Raw genomic sequence first — 21,463 nt, 5'->3', positions numbered from 1 at the left:
CAAGGTCTCCTATTTCCCTTTAAAATCCTGAAACCAGATGTGACCTATAGAAGAAGGAAGATGGCAAAATGCAACAGAGAACACCTCAATCTACAAACGAAAGCAGATACAGCTAGCTACAGGTTCCAGGTCTTGCACACTTGCTCACTCAAGGAAGCTCTTGTCAGAGTGGACTTTCAAAGGGAAGAGCTGATGGAGGAGCCAGACAGAAAAGGAATGGGAAAGCATCCACAGGAGGTCCAAGGGATGACCAAGAGGGAGTTAAAAGCGGTGTTTGGTCAAGCTCAATAAGAGTAAGTCTGTATACCCTCTCCTTCCCTGACTGGCACCTCAAATACAAAGCTGGTGGTGAATATGTCACCCATCAGGTCTCAGGAGTGAGACAACAAAACAGACTGTAAAAAAAGTGTTCAAACCATGTTAAGTTCTAGGGGGCTAGAACATCGACACAGGGGTAAGTCTGTGTTGGTGGATGAGAGCAAAAAAATAAGTGATTATTTTCAGTGGACATTCAGCATAACCAAAGTTCAATAAATGTAAATACTGAACGCACAGGCAGGTAACAATGCACCTTTTCTCTTTGACACAGGTCTCTTAACATTCAACAAAGTTTAGATGAAAAAATACCACCCCATGACCAACTAATCAGACTGTGCTCTCAAGAGAAAAATATGCTGGCTTATTCAGAGAAAGAAAAGGGAAGAAATTAGAAAGAGCACCTAGGAATTTAAAAACTCTGTACAGAGTACTCAAATTAAGTCAGGAAAACCACACTGGAGTCCCATCACCCTCACATGCAACATATTCTAATACTGATCAGAGACAGAACACCATCTACCTACCCTATTTTTAATACGGCAAATATTATCCAAGCATACCCTATCAGAGCATACTTCTTTAGGTTGTACTTCATATGTTTAATTACTTAGCACAATATTTGTACCAGAGATTCTTAAAAAATACAAGAATTCAAATTCAATGCCAAGCAGCTCCGTAAACTTTGAAGTATCTCTTAAGGTTAAAGGTTCAACAGGAAACTTACCTAATATGGAGGAGGATTTTGTTGTAATATATAAATTAAGCTATGACCATACATAGCACATAAGCTAAAATACACCCCACAAAAAGTGAACTCAGTTTGCTTCCCTGGAGTGTCTTATATCCATCCACTGGCATGCTTTTGCCAACTGACCAACAATCCTGAAACATTTCATTGACTAGAAAACTTGGAATGGACCCACCATTTGACCCAGTTATCCCACTCCTCGGTTTATACCCAAAGGACTTAAAATCAGTCCTTTGGGTATAAACAGTGATGCAGTCACATCAATGTTCATAGCAGCTCAATTAACAATAGCTAGATTGTGGAACCAACCGAAATGCTCTTTAATTGATGAGTGGATAAAGAAACTGTGGCATATATACACAATGGAATATTACTCAGCCATAAAGAAGAAAATTATGGCATTTGCTGGTAAACGGATGAAGCTGGAAAATATCATGCTAAGTGAAATAGGCCAAGCCCAAAAAACCAAAGGCCAAATGTTTTCTCTGATAAGTGGATGACGATATATAACAAGAGGGGGCGGCAGGGGGTGGGGAAGAGAAGAATGAAGCAACTTTGGATCATGTAGAGGAAAATGGGGTGGGAGAGGGTGGGGGACGGAAAGACAGAATGAAATACAGTATAACCCTATGTATATGTATGATTACATGAATGGTGTGAATCTACATTGTGTACAACCATAGAAATGGAAAGTTGTACCCCATTTGTATATAATGAATCAAAATGCAGTCTGTAAAAATAAAAAATAATAATAAAAATAAATAAATAAATATCATCTGCAAAGGAAAAAATAGCTTAGTATCAATTTGTTTTGGAATCTTCATATCAAAGACATAATAAGTTAATACAAAGAAATCTGCTGAGGATGACATCTTCACTTAGAAGTAAATACCTTTCCCAGATGTCAGTTTGCCAGTTTCATTAGGTATGATTTTATATTGTTTTATAAAATAGATCGTCATAAAGCAGATAGCTGGAATCACCCACCAGTCTTGGTGTTGCCCTATAGAGTTGTATGATCCCTCATCCATCTAAAAAAGTTCTTACTAGCTTAGCCACCAACGAGTGTTCTTTAAAAGTTCTCTTTTTTTCTAGGCAAACATCATAGCTCCTTCTACTATTCCCAGAATGAGATGAGTCATCTTGGTCACATTCAAATCTCATACTGAAGATACAGGCACTCACCTCCATCCTCACAGCAGGCACAGACCAGCCCAGTTCAAACTGAGTTGTCACCACCTGATTTTTAGAAGCATTTCTTTTAAATGAGGCCAGGGCTTTGTTATCACTGCTGGCCAACACATTTCATGTGGATGCACAGTGGTTTGCAATTCATTAAAATCCCAATGTCTTTCTTTCCCTTTCATAAACTACTATTAGGCAGGTCTCCCACAGTTAGCACTTCAGGGTTTGGAGTGATTTATTTATTTATTTATTTATTTATAGCACAGAGCTTTAGATTTTCTTCCAATTAATGTCACAATCTGTTCTGACCAATCATTACTATTATGTGATCTCCTCTGTGTCAAGACACATGGACCCCAGTGTATCTCTACCATGTAGAAGGTTTAAAACACTAAAGAAGACCAGGCCAGGGAGCCTCTCTCCACGTGATATTAACCATTTCAACACACAGAGGGTACTACTTCTTAAACTGCAGCTAAAACGAAAGAAATGTGTATTCTAAAATTCTGGCAGGTTCTCAAGTAGTAAAATATACAGGCTATATAATGTAAACATCGAAAATGAAATCAAACTGTTCCTAAGTGATTCTTATGCAGTTTAAACATCTGTTTTCTAATTCAGCTTAATTGTTTAAGTTTTATCATTTTTTCCTCTGGGAGATATCAATTATTTCTGGATATTTTACTATGAAATCATACCAGACACAAAAACTTGAATAAACCTACACGCTGATGTCATACTGCAGACACTATAAGCAGCAAAGGGAAGTCTCCCCAAAACTCTCCGAAACACTGTGGACTCAAAACTGCAGCAACAGCGTACCAGCATGAGCTCCGGGTCCTGCAGCCAGAGGGGAAGCGAAGCCAGCTGGCTCATTGCCTGGAACAGCGTGGCCCTCAGTGCACAATAATTATCACCACGGACTCGCCTTATGGAGGTGAATTTCTGAGAAACCTCCTCGTAGCCCTGGAAGAAAGTATCAAAGAATTTTAAATGGTGGTTACTGGCTTCACAGAGCAAGAAGAGTTCCATTCCTGTGGGGGGCGAAAATCATCCTAGATCACTAGAAAAACAGAAACAAGACTGGCTGAATCCTTAATGAGACATTCAAATTCCTTCTTATTATTTCATTTATTTAAAAAATGTTAGTATTTGGGCTAGTTTGTAGCTCAGTGGCAGAACACTTACTTAGCATGCATGAGGCCCTAGGTTTGATCCCTAGCACCACAAAGATAGTATTTTACAAAACATCAACATACATAACAGATGTAATAGACCTGATGCACAGAGTAAGAGCCAAGTATTCAAGCACTAGCCAGCCCCAACATGGAGTCATATGCCCCTTTCTAAACAACTGCTAGAATACAGTTAACATTTTGGAAGGTTTAATCTGTTTTTAAACTGGTCTCAAACTTTTTAATGAAGAGAATAGGAAAAAAGTTACTGTTTATATCCCCCATATTAAAAAAATACACGAAAGTTCCAAATTTCCAAGGCATATGTGTGTATGTACAGTCATGATGGTAATGAAGGGGAAGACATTCTGAGAAATGCATCACTAGGCAACTTTATCATTGTGCTAGCATCACAGAGTATCCTTGCACAAACCTAGACAGCACAGCCTACTACATACCTAGGTTATATGGCTTCTTACTGGCAACATTAGCAATGGATTCTGTATGCTTAAAAACCATGATGAGATTAAATTAAGCACAAGAAATTATGCAATCAAGATACACAGTAAACATGAAACACACGAGGTTGCTTCTATCATAACATGGAATACAGTTTAATGGAAAACGCTCTAAAACAATGATCCAAAGTATAGCAAAGTATAATAAAAGAAGTATGTTAAACAGTAACTGTCATATATTATTGTTATCAAGCATTTTGTACTATACACAATGTATAATCATTTTATATGGTTGGTAGTACACTGAGTTAGTTTATACCAGCATCACCTTATACCACAGATGCACCAATGGGCAAATTTTTCTTCATATTAAATTTCTTCTTTCATAATCTTATAGGACCATAATTATATATGTGGTCTGTTATTGATCAATACGTTGTTATCAGGTACATGATTGTATGAGTGTGTATGTAAAAATCTACATGCTAGGAAATGTCTGGATAATCTGTTAGACTTTATTTTTTTAAGTAAATTGAAATGTCACTTTTGCTCCATCTGAAAATAAAACAAGGAAATGAAAATGTTCAGTGCCATGCTTGGTCACTCAAAAACAGCCATCCAGGGTTGGGGTTGTGGCTTAGTAGAAGAGCACTTGCCTATCATGTGTGAGGCACTGGGTTCAATCCTCAGTGCCACATATAAATAAAATAAAAAAGGGTCCATCAACACTAAAAAATTAAAAAAAAAAAAAACCCCAGTCATCCAAATGGACTGTTTCAAAGCATATTTCGAAAAAGGACACCAAAAAATCCTAGTGACTGGTCCTGATTTCTCCAGTTGGACACTATTATCACTGGGACTGACTCTGCTGACCCCAAGTCCAGTCAGCCCCTTCACTAGTCCTGCTCTTGACAGTCACTTGAAACCCTACTTGCTACCCTGCATTTACACAAAGAAAAGGGTGTCTGTCACATTGGTGCAGACACAATGCAGACTACCTCATCCTGCATGTCTAAGAACTAGAACCTTTTTATTAGTTGTTTTCAAATTTGTTATAGGATGCCATTCTACATGATTATGAGTACATCTTTCCAATAATAAAAATTTGAAAGCTGTATTTGTATTTAGTGATCCAACCAACCAACATGTAAGGACCATCAGGCTGACTCACATCTACCAATACGTACCGGTTTCCTCTGATGGACCCCTAATTATCCTAGGAATATTTATAATGGCAAATGCGTCTGGAACTGTACCTTTCCAAATGCATAAATTAATCATACTATTTCAGAGATGAATCAAACTTTTAAAATTAAATTTGAATTTATACACATTTATACCCAAGAGTATCCAAACCAAAAGTTAGATAATTAGCAAATAAGGACCAAAATAAAATTGAGATCATTGCCAAGCACATTAGTTACCAGGCATTAATTAAGTCACAGGTTTTAATGAGATGTTCCTCAAATGAGATGCTTTAATTATTTCATCACTGACAGAAACCAAATCTTTTCTTTCCCCAGAATTAATCTCATAAATGGATAAGTTTAGTATGAGTTCCAAAATATGGAATATTTGGGTAACTTGAACATCTTTAATAATGGACTTTAAGATAACAACTACTTAAAGAGATCCTCCAAAGAAACTGAAGTCACAAAATAAAATTACAAGTCAGAGAAAGATAAGAAAATATAGTTTAGATACCTAGCTTTTTGGTTATCTAGTTTGATACAGGGCTGGAAGCTGGAGAATCTATAAGTAACTAATAGCACAGTCAGCAAATAGCCCCCAAGTATGAATATTTTTAACCTGGGGATGAACTGAGAGACCTAAATATTTTGTGATTGAGTACACTAATAAGTACCTAAAACACAAGTCTATACCAGATTTGCAAGAAGCAGGGCTCTCGTGTGCTCTGAGGTTTACAGATGGCAGCTACATTTGACTGAAAGCCCAGAAGCAATAAGGGGACATGCTGAAAGATGAGTAATATTTCTAAAAAAACAAGTTACGAGGAAACGCGAATAAATGTATTCAAATATTTAAAAATTTTAAATTCTAAAGTTCTGAACAAAAACATTTAGCTATTTCTATCAAATATAACAGGTCAGTATCCCTAATACAAAAGAAGTGCATTTGAATTTATACTGTGAACAATTTCAGAAAAAATGATGAAAAAATACAACCCAGAGGTTACAAGAGGTAGTAAAAAATTTTAGGTGGACTCTGCTTTTTGTAGCTCACTGTCAAACAAAACTAGTAATAATTCCACACGGTTCAACCTACTAATAAAGAATGTTAGATTGTAGACACATTCTGAAGGTAGAGCCCATAAGGTGTGCTACTCAACAGGCCCTGCCCACAAGTGGGCCAAGGTGTCAAAGCCAGACCAAAACAACATCATGAGAGTCCCCAAGATCACCCCCACAGTCTTAGAGATTACCTTAGGGTTGCCAGTTTATGCAAAGAAACTAAGAAGGGGCAGTTCCTGGGACACCCTAAATTAAGAAAGCAGATCCAGATCCCTCTACACGGGGAATACAGAGGTTTCTAGGTCCCGAGGACTAAAGAGCATCTGACCAAACCCAAGGGTTATGGAATTAGCCTGCCCTTAACCTTAAGGCTTTTACAACACCAAGTTGCGAAGGGAATTCCCAAATGGCCCCAAAAGGACTACCAATAACTCACCCAAATCTGAGTAGTACAGTCATTTAAGGATTTTTCAAAGAAATTAAATTACTGAATAACTGAAGCTTGTTCTATAATATTGTGACTACAAACAAGGTCCTATCTATGAAGTCTGGTTCCTTATTTCTAAAATTAGAACACCAATATTTACCAAGTCTAATAGCTGTTGTCTTAATGAACGTCTAAAAATATAAAATGACATAACTTTTGAGAGACTATTTATAAGACCTGGAACATGGACACCTCTGCTGTACCTTTTTCATACAGGTTGCTTTCTGTGTATTTCCCCTCCATTCTTTTTTGCAGTAGTCCATGATATCCATTTCAGGAGCCACACTTAATCTGGGTTCTGTTAAAGAATCAAAAAAAAAAAAGGAAAAAACCAAAGCATAATCAAAATATAGCACTACTTGGGGTCATCCTTCCCTGCTCACTTTCTTGCTTCATTTTTTAAAATCCAGAACTCCACCAGAGCGTATGCACCTAGTCCAGACCACCAACATCTCACCCCTAGTTAACCATGGTAGTCTCTTAATGGTTCTTCCTTGTCACCACAACTCTGGAACATTCTCCACTTAAGTGGAGATGACCTCACTCCTGGGCTCAGAGTTTTCCAGGGGCCCCATCTTAAGTAAGGAGTCATGCCCCTGACTGCCTCTCTGACCTCAGTTTCTTCTACTTCCCCAACTGAATCTGCTCTTTCCCCACCCTACAGCCTCCCCTGATACTTTTCTGAAAGCTCTGCCCTGTCCCTCAGGGCTGCCCACTCCTTTCTATGCAGGCCTCCAGGGTCACTTGATGCCCCTGTATCAGAATATCACAGTCCTTTGCTCTCTATTCCTCTTAAAACATTTTTATTTTTCTTCTTAGGGCTTATTAACACCTGATGTATTTCTTTTTCTGTGTTCCCACACACACCTAATCACACAGTAAAATATGGGCTCCTTGAGGGCAGGGGCTTTGTTCTGTTTCCCAGCGGGGTCCTCAGCACCTGAAACTGCACTGACCCACAGGTGTCTGTCAATACTTTTCTAATCAAAGACAACAGCCTGAACTATAAGAAAATAATTTTGATTCAGTTTTTTATATCCATTATACAAAGAGTAACATATACTATAACAAATATATCATTTAATTGTTTGTATTTATTTATACCCTGTCCTGATCCCAAAACACTGTAACTGGCTGACAATAAACCAGATAATAAGGACTCTATTAGTTGATTCATAGGCCTCATTTGACTAATGACATATTCCCCAAAACTAAAAATGTAATTCATGATCAAATAAATGCTAAGGATTGAAAATAAAAGTCTTAAGATTTTCCTTGTTCAACATACGAAGTTTGGGATTTGAGTTTGTGGCAGATGAGTACACATGTTAGCATGTGTTTTTCAAGAAGAAAATAAGTTAAATTCTCAGGTATACCTTGACTTCCTTTAAGACATAAACCCAGAAGTACCTCAGAATATATTTACTCCGGAGAAGTTGTACATAATTTTGTTCAATTCAATTCACCAAATATTTGCTAGGTGTCTAGTATGTGCCAAGCACCAAGCTAGGAACTGTCTATATGAAGGCAACTGTCTATATGAAGACAAAGGTCCTGCCCTGAACTGACTTACAGACTACTGAAGAAGAAAAGACCACAGGCATTTATAAGCCAGTGTGTGATGGATGTCAAGGATCACCCTCCCTACAGTTTAAAGTAAATCAAATCTTCTTTTCCTAAAGTAAACTCTAAAAACTCTCAATTTTTTAAAATCTCATTGTGAATCTTTTTATAAAGAAAACAACTTTATATAAAAAGGAAAATTCTATTTATTCAGATAAACAGATATACTTAACTGTGGCATACACCAGGGTTAGCTTAAAAGTGAAACAGACCCCTTAGGTATAATATCTGGAGACAACCAACACAGTGCTGCACAGTCAATTCCTAGTAAAGACCTTTCATCTTTTAAACTCATGTATCTGCCTTTCCACTCACCTTTCCAAAAAATAAGAACTTAAATGGGGGCACTTTCTGGGCCTTATGCTCCCACTAGGCAGGAGTCTTAGCCTGAACACAGTGCACACTCCCAGCACAGGAAGGGACCCCCAGACACGGTCTCCCTTCCTGCTCTTCCCACTGCTGTCCTTGATCCCACATAAAGACAAGACCTGGCCCCCCTGGGCAGGTGGAGCAGGCCCTCCACCTCAAGATTGAAGGGAGGAAATCAAGCCACCTGATGTCAGTACAGGCCTTCATGGGGGAGAGAGGGGGGAAATGTGGTACTTGCGTAGTTGGCAGCACCAAAATGTTACCTGAATTCCCATTCAGCTATTGTTCTCTGGGAGGATTCCAACTGCTGCTTCATGCCATGTACTAGGCCAGGAGCTGGAGGCAAGGACCTCAAGCAGCTCACTGAGTACCACAGTCCTTTCCTTTACCTGCAAACTATACAGACTGCAATGGCTATTTCTAGAAAAGAACATTTCTAATGGCAAAAAATAAAAATAAGAAAAGTTGGAAACCAGAGTGGCAAGTCTAGTCCTTAACCACCATGAGTGCCAAATACAAGAATCAGACCCTCAGAAAGGAAGAAATTAAAATTGAAACCCCTCCAGGGAGCTGGGATTCTCAGAGCAAAGACTAGGACAGGAATATAAAAGTTTTTCTGGGATGGGGCAGAAAGGAAGTAACTCAGGCTTTAAGGCCGTAGTAAGGTCTCTGTCACTATAACAACTTCACCATGAATGAAAGTCATCAAAAGCAATAGGTTAACTAAAAAATTTCATTAAAACATCATTATAAAAGCAGATGGCAATTCAGGTTTAAACTGGGAACCATGGTTTGCTGAACCCTAAACCAGGTGAAGTGTTTTCACCAACAAAGGGAGAGGATAAGAAAACTTTCTGGTTCAGTCTGAGTTTTGCTTCAGGGGAGGAAGCACTAATGAAGGATGTTATTTCAGGAAGAGCAATGAACTCAGAAGGACTGAGATTCAAGGAGTATTAAAGGGATCCATTTTACTCCGAGAATAAAGCTGAAGTTACAAGAACCACTAAAAAGCTTGAATGACTGTGTGCAGTACAATAACAGTCAGAACAAAACCACAACAGAGCCTGGAAAGTGGGAGAGAAAACAGTAGCTGAATAAGCATCTTCTTTAGAAACATGGCTAAAAAACGACTCTGCATCCTAAGTGAGTTGGAGCAACCACTGCAGTGAAGACCATACATCCTTGAAGTTTTATGAGTCCCAGAAACAAGTTAGGGTCACGTCAAAGAACATCTTCTCTAACTGTAGGGAAGTTCTTAGGAGGAAGACGCAGAAATTATCAAAAACCCTACTGTGTACAGCCTCAAAACAAAATAAAATACTTAGGAATAAATCTAACCAAAGAGGTAAAATACCTCCACGATTAAAATTATAGAACTCTATAGAAAGAAACTGAAGAAAACACTAGGAGATGGAAAAACCTCCCATGTTCATGGATAGGTAGAATAAATATTATTTAAATGGTCATATTATCAAAAGCAATATACAATTTCATTGCAATCTCCATCAAAATACCAATGACATTCTTCACTGAACTAGCAAAAAAATTCTAAAATTCATTTGAAAGAATAAAAGACCTCAAACAGTCAAAGCAATTCTAAGCCCCACCACCCAAAAAAATGGCCAAAGGCATCACAATACCCAAATTACACTACAGAACTATGGTAACAAAAACTGCATGGTACTGCCATAAAAACAGCCATACGACCAATGGGACAGAAGACACAGAGACAAACCCACACAGATACAGTCACAGAATGCTTAACAAAGGCACCAAAAACATGTCAGAAAAAAGACAGACTTTTTAATAAATGGTGCTGGGAAAACTGGTTATCCACATGTAGAATGAGACTTGATCCCTATCTCTCACCCTGCACAAGTCAACTCAAAATGGGTCAAAGGTCTAGGAATTAGACCAGAAACTATGCAACTGCTAGAAGAAAATGCAGAGTCAACACTCCAACATACAGATGCAGGCAATGACTTCCTCAATAAAACTCCTAAAGCTCAGGAAATAATACCACCAAGAATTAATATATGGGATGGCATCAAATTAAAGCTTCTGCACAGCAAAGGAAACAATTAAGAGTGTCAACAGAGAACCTATAGAAAGGGAGAAAATCTTTGCTACCTATTTTTCTGACTGAAGATTATATCCAGAATACATGAAGAAATCAAAAAGCATCATAAAAGCAAATAATTCAATCAGTAAGTGGGCAAATGAACTAACTAGATACTTATCAAAAGAAGAAGCACAGTCAACAAATGTATGAAAAAAATGTTCAACATCTTTAACATTAGGAAAATGCAAATCAAAAGTACACCGACACCAAGCATGGTGGCACACACCTGTAATCCCAGCAGCTCAGGAGGCTGTGGCAGGAGGATCACAAATTCAAAGCCAGTCTCAGCAAAAGCGAGGCACTAAGCAAATCAGTGAGATCCTGTCTCTAAATAAAATACAAAATAGGGCTGGGGATGTGGCTCAGTGGTCAAGTGCCCCTAAGTTCAATCCCCGGTATGCACCCCTCCAGCACTCCCAAAAAAGTACACTGACATATCATCTCTTTCCAGAAAGAACTGCAGTCATCAAGAGCTGGGATTGTGGCTCAGTGGTGGAGCGCTTGCCTAGCATGTGTGAGGCACTGGGTTCGATTCTCAGCACCACACAGAAGTAAATAAAATAAAGGTCCATTAACAACTAAAACATAGATATTAAAAAATAAAAAAAAAAGAATTGCAATCATCAAGAACACAAATAACAAATAGGCACAATCCTAGTGACTAGGAGGATGAGGCAGGAGGATGAAAATTAGAGGTGAGCCACAGCAACTTAGCAAAACCCTGTCTCAAATATACAATTTTTAAAAAGGGGGAGATATAGCTCAGAGGTAGAACATCCCTGGTTTCAATCCCCAACATCACAACACACACACACAAAGAATACAAGCAATAAGTGCTGATGGAGAGGATGTAAGGAAAAAGGAAGAGTTTCATACTGTTGGTGGGTTTATAAATTAGTACAACCACTATGGAAATCAGTATAGAGGTTCCTCAAAAGACTAGGACTGGAACCATGAAACCACCATATGATTCAGCTGTACTACCCCTTGGTATTTATCTTAAAAAACTGGAAGTCGGCATACTACAGTTAATACATGCATACTCATGTTTAAAGAAGCACAATTCACAATAGGCAAATTATGGAACAAGCCAAGGTGTCCACCAATGGATGAACAGCTAAAGAAAATGTGGTATATATACACAGTGGAGTTTTACTCAGTCATAAAGAAAAATGAAATTATATTATTTGCAGGAAAACACAAACTTGAGAGCATTACGTTAAGTGAACTAAGCCAAACTCAGAAAGTCAAGAGTCCATATTGTTTTCTCTCATATTTGGAAGCTAGAGAGAAATAAATGGGAAAAAGGTGTGTGTGGGGTATCTCATGAAAATAGAAGGGAAACCAGTACAGTAGGGAAAGGAACCAGGGAGAAGGAGGAAGATGGAAAAAAGAGATACTAGGGAACCATATGACCAAATTATATTGTTATACTGTGTGCAAGTACAAATAATGTAACAACAAATTCCACCTTTATGTATAATTATAATGCAACGATTTAAAAATAGGGAAAAAACCCTACTATGTATCATTTGTTCCTAATTACAATAATGCTTTGTTAACCATAAAATAAGCAGAAGCCAGTTCTCAAAACAAACCAGCAGAATACCTAAGTTACACAGGTAATGAGAAAGAAAATGCCACGTGATTACCTATGGAATATCCCCACTTGGCTTCTGTATAAGGCCTGCCAGCAAAGGATGTACCTGACTTATATCCCTGCTGGCCAAGTCTCCATGGACCACTGGAAGAGGTCAGGAGGAGCACCTCTCTCTTGGAAAAGGCCCTAGTGAAGGTAAAAAGAGTAGTCCTAACAAAGAAGAAGCATGGATGATGTGAAATCACAAAACAACAAGAACTGGCACTATTTATCCAGCAACCATTTTTTTTCATTCGGATTCACATGGCCATCTGCATGCAAAGATGTGCACAGCTAGTTTCAACTCTCCTAAGAATGTAATGAAATAAAAAAGAGTGTCAGGAGATTAAAACAATCCTCTACAGGAACAAAAAAATGACATGAATGTAAAGGAAGAAGAGAGAATACTTGCACTCAAATTTTGAAACTTCAGAAACAGTCTTCCCTAAACAAACCTCAGCAAAATGAATAACACACATAAGACCAGACTCGCAAGAATATTTCCTACGAAGTGTATGTCCAGATTTTATGAAAATGGATATACCAATTTAACTGCATGTTCTAGTATAAACAGTAAGAACTCTATAAACAAAACAATTCCAAACATACCTGATGGCCCTCTTTCATGTATAAGCAATTCTTTCTCCTTTTCTATTTCATCTGCAGCACGGTACATGTCCTCCTCGCTGAAATCACACCAAAGTAGACATTTTCAAACACTTGTTGCACTGACGTTTTCTGTTGCATCACAATATACAACTGCTTACAAAATGCATAGGACACTAAAAGCTTAACTTTTTTCACATTATGTGATAGCAATCTGATAAAATATGGGTTCTGTATCTTAGATGCTCATGTTTCTATCTCACCGCTATCTTCCGCTTCAGAATTTCTTATAATATACATCACTAACTGATAACATGGCCCTAAGGCCATTTCAATTAATGTCTATTAATGCCTCAGCTGTATGTCTAGGCATCTGAACATGTCTCTTCTCAGTTAAGCTTCCAAAATGATTCTCTCAAGTTCTAAGGCTGGGAAGAGTGCTAATATAAGCATTTATATAGGAATGAGGGCAAATTACCAACCTTTGCAACAAGTCACAAATATAATAGTTATTCTAAAACTAAGGACAGGAGAACATCGATTACAAGTCCGCAAGCTAAAAATCCCCCTTGAGGCTCATCCTGCTCCCTAACTTCCACATTCAACCAACCACCTATGTTCTGTAGTGTTCCACATGCTTTAACTGCTATCACTACTATGGGCTTCTTACTCACATAATAGCTTCCTGAAGTGTCTCCAGTCTCTTTAGCAAAATAAAAAAATTACCAAGTATTAATTCCACTAGGTACTAAACAAAAATGAAGAACATGAACCCCTCTCTCCCTCAAGATTCACCCCAAAATGACAACACCAATTCCATCTTTCCTGAAAGCAGAAGACATGTGAAAGCCCAAACTGTTGGAAAGCAGACTGGTAAATGACTCTGGCAGGGAAGCCCAAGGTTAGTGGAGGGGCACCTATGGAAGGCAAGCTAGTAAACAGACAGAACCCAGAAAACCTCAGAAACTGGAAGCCCCAAGTCCTTCTGAGGGTATGGGAAACACACTAAGCTAAAAACAAGGAGACTGGCTGACACCCACATAAGGAACACTAAGACCCCCAACTTCTTGTACTTCACTGCATGCCATCCCCACAGTGGCAGGGGGCACTCCAGGCACAATGAAAGGCATGAAGGAAGCATTATCAGGCTTAAAAATAAAAGAGAATGACTAAGATGCTCCCACTGCCTAGTACACTTCCTAGTATAGCTGAGGGGAAAAGAGGGTCAGAGAGAGACAGATGAGGTGCTAGGAGAGCAGGACTCAGGTAGGAGTCTAACATGCCTCTGCTGAAATCATTCCAATGGTTCTCACACACTCACAGGACTCAAGTCAAAATCTGCACCTCATCCTCCATCTATTCTAGCCTGGACTCCATTATGCCACTAGGCACTATGCTCCCTTCACTCCAAACACTTGACCAACACTACCCTACACTTTTAAACCTGTGATCTACTTCAGGGGTTCTCTTCTTGAACAGTCCATACTCCTGACCTGCCTCTAGTCCACGCAAGCCATATGGACATGCCTTCTGCAGAGAGCAGTGGATGGAGTGAGGACCCAGGAATTAGACTGTCACAAGTTTAACCACCCTTCACTCCAGTTATATGTACAGTGGTTACTAGGGTAACTATAACTATCAGTGTCGAAGTTAACCACCCACAAAAAAAATGACAGTAAGATTATTCACTTCAAAGGACTGTTGTAAAAAGTAAAAGCATGTAAAATAATACTTAATTCTCATACATGCACTGGTGCAGAATACTGATAAGCAATTTGCCCAATGATTATTTTTATTCCATTTTTTCCTCTCCAAATAAATGTGTATATGTGAGTGTTATTTAATGTTGTGAGGGAAAGGTACTTTCCTGGCTTTCTGACTCCATCGGGATTTCAAGCAAAAAATGTAACATCACCCCTGGAGCCTGGGCCAGAGTTAAAAGCTAACAGATTCACAAAGATGTAAAATAAAATGTGACCAAATGTGTTCATTCTTTTCTTGCAGATTTAACAACATCTTTCCGCCTCTTTGCCAGTTTAGTCAACAAGAAACAGATCCTCTAAAGCAATCATTTAAGTGAATCACTTTCTAAATATCACTATCAGAAGTATGTCTTAGGGCAAGGCACTTCCCCAATCTTGCCCTAGTTTTCTCATCTTCAAAATGAAAGACTAGAGATCTATAAAATCAACACGGTTCCTTTTCCAGGTCTTAGTTCTAACAGACTTCAAACAAGTTCTGTGGCTATTCTGCATGCACATCTGGTCCTACTTTGGTCCCCTCCTTTTTAATCTACAAAATAGAAAATGCAATCACAACATCAGGGCCCAGAGGAGGTTTTCTAAATAAACACCTTACTGTATATCCAACAAATACAAATTCCTAAAAGGCCAACAGGAAGAAAACAAAAATAAACAGAACAGGATAACTAAATGCAAAAAGAACACAGAACAGAAAGGGAGATTTTGGGAAATAAAAAGCACTGACTCAGGACACAGTATTCAAAAGAAGCAAATCAGAAACTGATGAATAAAAGGCCCAGAGTATATGCAAATTACTTTAGCCACACTGGATTTCACTCAGATCCTGGGTAGTAATATTTGCTAGCTTCCTTAGTCACCAAGGACATATGGAAATTGTAATAAGGTCTTTAAAAATTATCCCAAAGATTTACCTCCTTGAAGGAAGAATAACATTTTTTGTGGTTGTTGTTTTGGTACCAGAGATTGAACCCAGGGGTGTCTAACCACTAGCCCATATGCCCAGCCCTTTTCATGTTTTGAGAAAGGTTGTCTCTAAGTCACTGAGGTTGGTCTTGAACTCATGATCCTCCTGCCTCGGCCTCCCAAGCCATTGGGATTACAGGTGTGCCCTACCACACCCAGTGAGAAAGGATAAGTTTTCAATTTAAGTAATGAAATTCAATCAACAGTCAGAAAGGAAGGCATTTAACAGCCAGAATGAAATATTTGTCCATTTAATATAAGAACAACAAGAATGGAAGGAAGATAAAAATAAATTTTAAAAATACTTAATTCAAACTTTTGCTTTAAATAACAAAATATTAAAGCTGAAAGTAATGACAAAATGAAATTACATTTAAAGCTGGGAATCTGAAATAAAGGGTTGGTTTGAATTTGTGTTATAGGAAGGAAAGATACTGAAGCAATGAAAAGGAAAGGGACACTACAAAATAAGAAAAAATTATCAATGCTGAAGTTTCAAAAATCTGGCAGATTTTTTTGCATAAGTGTTGGGGTGGGGATGGGGAGGAATCCACCATGGCAGAAAAGGGGCCAATGAAGCCCAAAGACTTAGATGATCACCACAACAAAAAGTTTTCTTTTAGAAAATATGTTGGAAAACTGGTAAAGGTAAATAAAAGTCTTGGATGACCCAATTTCCTGGCTTGCAAATCATGAAACCAAAATGCTAATAATTCCTAGTTAGAACATTCTTAGTTTAACACCTTGACATTAATGTATTTTCAAGTTCTATTAAACAGAACTTAAACCAATTTTCTAGTAAGCTAGAGATAAAATATTTTATTTTTAATATTAAGGCAATATACCAAAGTGAGTAAGCTACATGACAATGCATACTAATTTACAACAGCTCTTGCTATTCAAAGACCTCCATACAATCTTCTGAAGGCTTATTTTTATAATACTATTATAAAGACAAAATTATACTATTTCCAATAAAACCTGTAAGTTAAAAGCAGAGCTCAGTAAAGCAAAGACATTTCTGTGAAGCCAATTTTTCAATTTGATTCAAGTAAACATGTAACATGAAAACAATCAACACTAAAGTCTACACAGTTAATGAGACAGCATCCAAATCATTCAACATTATGAACCTTTGAACCGAGATGTCTTGGTTGTCTAAAAGAATTGAGTTTGGTTTTATTCAGCCCTATGAATTTCAGTCCTGCAGTTCATGTTTTAACTTGGCCTGTCCTAGACTAAAGGGCCAAGTAGTGAAATACAGACAACCAATATGAAACGCCTTCCCACACAAGCACAGGAAAAGCAAAGACCACTTACACCAATTTTTTCCACCACTTAGTGGTTGCAGAGAGGGGTGATCATCACATCAAATGCAGGCAAGTATCAGCACCCAGGCCAAAATTCCACCCTGCTTCTGTAAGTGGATGTCCCATGAATGGCTCATGCTGACCCAAATGACTTCCAGAGGTATGCGGGGACAACAGAGCCACCCTCAACAGTGAGGTTTGATTCTTAGAGACATCCTAGATCTGATCCCTAAAGTAGGCTCTTCATCAGGTGGAGAAGGGAATGAGAGGGGATAACTGTTACCCCACCATACTCACCTCATCCCCCCCACACCCTAGGAGCTCACAGGGTAGAAGAAAACATATCACACAAGAACAATGGTTTAATGCTTGGGGGACGTGGGGAAGCAGGGCTCACAGCCTCTTTAAGAATCTAGTTTTCATTGAAACCTCGGGCCTGAGACATTCACAAATTTTGCCTTTGATTTCATAGGGCTTCACAGACGGTATGCCCTCCCAACACAGTCAGTCCATGAATTCCACATGTGTAAGAACCCTGTCCCACCCTAAGGGAACATAAGAGGTGACATGGAGTAGTCTGTCTTCTCAATTCCCTGAACATTTCTGGCCTGGACATCAACTATGTCCTCAAGAACCACAGTGTGGCTAAAAGTAAGAGGCAGACACAGAGTCAAATGTTGGTGCTAGGATAAGCAGGAGATAGAACATGGAGACCTAGCTAATGGGAGCAGCAGGGACTTCCAGAAAGTCTGTTAATGGTCTGATAGATCATTTGAAGACTTATTCAAATGGAACCCTAAGGGTACCCTCTGAGTCATTCTTGGGCTTGTCCAGGAGATGCCAAGCAACCACAGTTCTCAAATGAGTCAATTTTCAAAAAGGAAAAAAGAAAGAAAAAGAACAATTGCAATGAGATTTAGAATGCTGCCTGTTCATGTAGTTTACATGCCCCCCTCTCTCCTTTGTGAAATGTGGGTGAGCTTTTTGGTAGAGTAACCTATGCTGCTAGGAGATGAGCTATCCCTCACAACCTTCAGAGTCATATCCTAAATATATAAATCAGCTGCAGACAGTGGGCCATGAATTGTATTCATAACTACTTTCCACTAAACATGCTAAAAATGACTCCATGGAATATCTCAAAACATTTGCAGGTTCATTATATTTCATAGTTCCCAGATGCAAATACTTTGATTCACCTGGGTGGAAAGAAAGGGCTTGGTTCTGATGACCAAAAGGATTTTTAAAAGGCTCTACACTAAGTTTACAATGCAACTATTAATCAAGTAGGAATTTACATGCATGTCTATATATACTGCTGATTTAGAAAGATCAAATAGTATAGAAAATCCAAAACTTAAGACATTCAAAAGTTGACATCTGAAAAATTATACTCACTTCCCTGTTTCTCCCATTTGATAATAATTAAAGGGAAATGAGATAATAAAAGGCAACAAAAAGCAAGGAGAAAAAGAAATTAAGATGCTAATAACACAATCCAGAACATCTATTCTGGGGAAAATGGGGGCTAAAGCTTGCTTTCATTGTAATCATGTCCCTCAGCCTGGTTTTGCTGAGGAAACCAGGAAGAGGGCCAAAGCATCAGGGATCCATGACCCTGAAACCTACCGTCAAGCTGGCCCAAGGTGTCTGTAACTGCATCTTAATGTGTAAAATGACAAACCATGCTAGGGGTTTTTTTTAGATTCCTTTCAGCTTCAAGTCTACTGAGAAATGAAAGAGACACCTGTGCTATAACCTTTTCCTCAAGAAAGAGCTCCTTCCCACCGTGGCCCATTTCCACAGTGCTGACTCTAATCACATCCATCAGAAAACCTGCCAAATAACTAGGAGCACTTTTGGGAACATGGGCCTGGTTTCAAGTTTCTGCATCTCTAAGGGACTGTAACATTGCTCAGGTCAAGACTGAGGTACAGCACCTGAGAGGCAAGGCAGCAGGAAAGTGAAAGCAGGGTGATGCTAGCCTGGTGGTAGCAGCTGCTGCAACAGCAGCACTTAGGAAGGGGAGAGGCAAAGATGAAAGAGACCCCCTAGTTAGTCCTCTGCAGGGTCTGATGTAGGTCTCTAACGCAAACAGAATACTAGTAGTTACAGACCACATCAAATCATAACATGGGCCTCTACAGTGGTTTGAAATTTAAAGGGAAAAATCAGAAAGTGCCACCATTTAATAATGAGAATATTTCACGAAAAAGTCAGTGTATTCTTTAGATACAGAAGATCCAACCCTAGGCTGGAGCCTAGGGGATACTGCCCCCAAAACAGACATAAGTTATCCAGGTCCCCAAGATAACACCTGGCCAATTGTACCAACTTTTAAGTTACTGGCCTACCTCTGGAGTTTGAGACCTCCTGCTCTAAATCTTTCCCACTGACCATTAACCCATTAAATGAATAATTACCACCACACTTGGGTACTCAATTAAAAGAGATTGTCAAAGTTCACTGTAAAACACTATGCAAGTGTATATCGTATAATATATACATAGCAGGCTTCCAAAGAAACCCTTATAGCGATTAAGGCAGGAGCTCTAAAGGCACATATAAACGTGTGCAATTTAATTTCCCTGCCAATTAAAATATCTGTCAAATTGGTCGTCTGTGCTTTCGTCAATTACAGAAGTCCCTGGGCTAATGGGCCTATTTCTCTGAAGTGTAGAAAGTGCAACTCCAGTTCATACCCCTACGAGTCCTGCCATTTTTCTCACAGTTCGCAACGGAATTGCTCCGACCAGCACTGACTAGCGTTGTCTCAAAGTAAAGGACGGGACAACTAGTCAGGCCGTTACAGGGTAAAGTGACACGGGTCAGACTGCGTCCCAAGTCCGGCCAACAGTGGGACCAGCGGCGACTCGCCTCCCGGGAGCAAACGCGTCGCGCCCTGCTGCCCTGAGGCTGGGACGGGGCGACCGTACTTCCTCCCCGCGCCAGGCTGGAGGAAAGAGCTACGAGGAATTGGCAGTAAGACGCTCCTTGGGTTTGTTCCCCAAGTTCCCGGAGCTTCCTCAACTTCAGAGAGGGGCAGGCGTCGCGGTCGGGCGTGGGGAGGCGACGCTGCCCAGGGTCGTGACAAGAGAAAGGCCCTCGGGAAACACGGCCGTGCTCGGACCCGCCGAAAAGTCTCCGCATTCCTCGGTGAGGACGCCACGGAGCCCAGACCAGCCCTCCGCGGGGCACCCGGCCCGCCGCCGCCCGGCCCCCACCCCGCGCACTCACGGCTCGGCCGGGCACCGCATCGCGGGCCGGGGCTGCCCGCCGGCCGCCGCCTTCCCGCCCTCCCGCGCCGCGGCCCCGGCCTCCCGCGCCGGCGTCTCGCCGCAGCTCGCGCCCGACCACGCTCCGGGCTGGGGCATGGTCCCTCGACTCATGCGGCCGTCCGCAGCGGCGGAGGACGAGCGGTGCCCAGGCGGTTCAGCCGCTCGGAGCGAACCGAGCCCCAGCTGTCCGGGCGCCCCTCAGTGGCCGCCGCCGCCGCCGCCGCCGCTACCGGCGCTCCACTGGCGGCGTCTTCCGAGGTCCGCGGAACGCTTCCGCGCGCGTCACGGCGGCCCGCCCCGCGGCCTCTGACCCGCAGCCAGGGGGCGCGGCCGGAGGCGGGGCGTCCTGGGGAAGCGGCGCGTGCGCGTGCGCATGCGCGGGTTCACCCGCCGCGGGGAAGAAACTGGCGGCCGGGCCGGTGCCCTGCGCATGTCCCGTCCCTCAAGCTGCTGGCGGCGCTGAGTTCGCCGGTGGCTGCGGGCCCTGGGTGCCGGAGGGCGGGAGAGGATCGCCCCGTGGTGGGATCAGTGGTGGGTGAAGAAGCAGGCGGGTCTTGGGCGTCGCCCTCCGCCGCTGTGAGGCAGGGCGGAGGCGGGCGCAGGTGCAGCGGCTCGCCCCGGCCTCCCGCGAGGAACGGCGCTGCCCCGCCGCCGGAGCCGCCCGGCTTGCGCCTGAGCCGTGCGGGCGGGGAAACTGGCGCTTCTGGACCCGGGTGAGCAAGCGCGGTAGCGCGTCCTCGAGTGGTGGTCTTTCCTACGGGCATCTTCCTGTAAGAAGAGTAAGGGCGCAGGGCAGACCTCGGAGGCGAAGTGAAATGGGACGAGCGGTTCGTCCGTGGAAGGGAGGTGGAGAAACCGCCGCCCTGCGGGAACCGCCGGGAGCGCGACCCCGGAGTGAGGAGGGATGGCGAGGCGGGGCAGCCGACTCCTGCGGGGGCGCCGGGGCGGAGCCGTGGCCGCCGGGAGCTTACTGAACTAGGACACTGAAAGAAGGACGCCGAAGACAGCGTGGAAGGCCTTGTTAGGTTGATTAAGGAGCTGATCCTCATTGAGATTTGAAGGAGCCCTTCACAGTCGAAAGATCGGAGAAGGGCAAGACTGGGAGACAACCTTAGGGAGATGTTGCACACAGAGGATAAAATCGTATAGAAAGGATATTTGCATTGG

The 21,463-nt window shown here is 41.2% G+C and overlaps 1 protein-coding gene across 2 annotated transcripts in view; it reads right to left on the bottom strand.

Moving 5' to 3' along the window:
* Otulin (OTU deubiquitinase with linear linkage specificity) overlaps positions 1–20,518 on the bottom strand; it is a 29,781-nt gene extending 9,263 nt beyond the window's left edge. Inside the window, exons 1-4 of one of the 2 annotated variants that reach the window (XM_047555663.1) lie at positions 20,256–20,518; positions 12,986–13,062; positions 6,827–6,921; positions 3,074–3,217 (exon numbers count right to left, since the gene is read on the bottom strand). In XM_047555663.1, the coding sequence (XP_047411619.1) occupies positions 3,074–3,217; positions 6,827–6,921; positions 12,986–13,062; positions 20,256–20,407 (468 nt within the window). In that variant the 5' untranslated portion in view covers positions 20,408–20,518. Of the gene's footprint in view, positions 1–3,073; positions 3,218–6,826; positions 6,922–12,985; positions 13,063–17,028; positions 17,109–20,255 lie in introns of those variants that run through there. The other variant, XM_047555664.1, reaches the window with a different exon arrangement.
* Between the last annotated feature and the right edge of the window lie 945 nt (positions 20,519–21,463).

Source organism: Sciurus carolinensis, chromosome 6, assembly GCF_902686445.1.
Source record: "Sciurus carolinensis chromosome 6, mSciCar1.2, whole genome shotgun sequence".
NCBI classification, from domain to species: Eukaryota; Metazoa; Chordata; class Mammalia; order Rodentia; family Sciuridae; genus Sciurus; species Sciurus carolinensis.
This window is presented reverse-complemented; position numbering and strand designations above follow the sequence as displayed.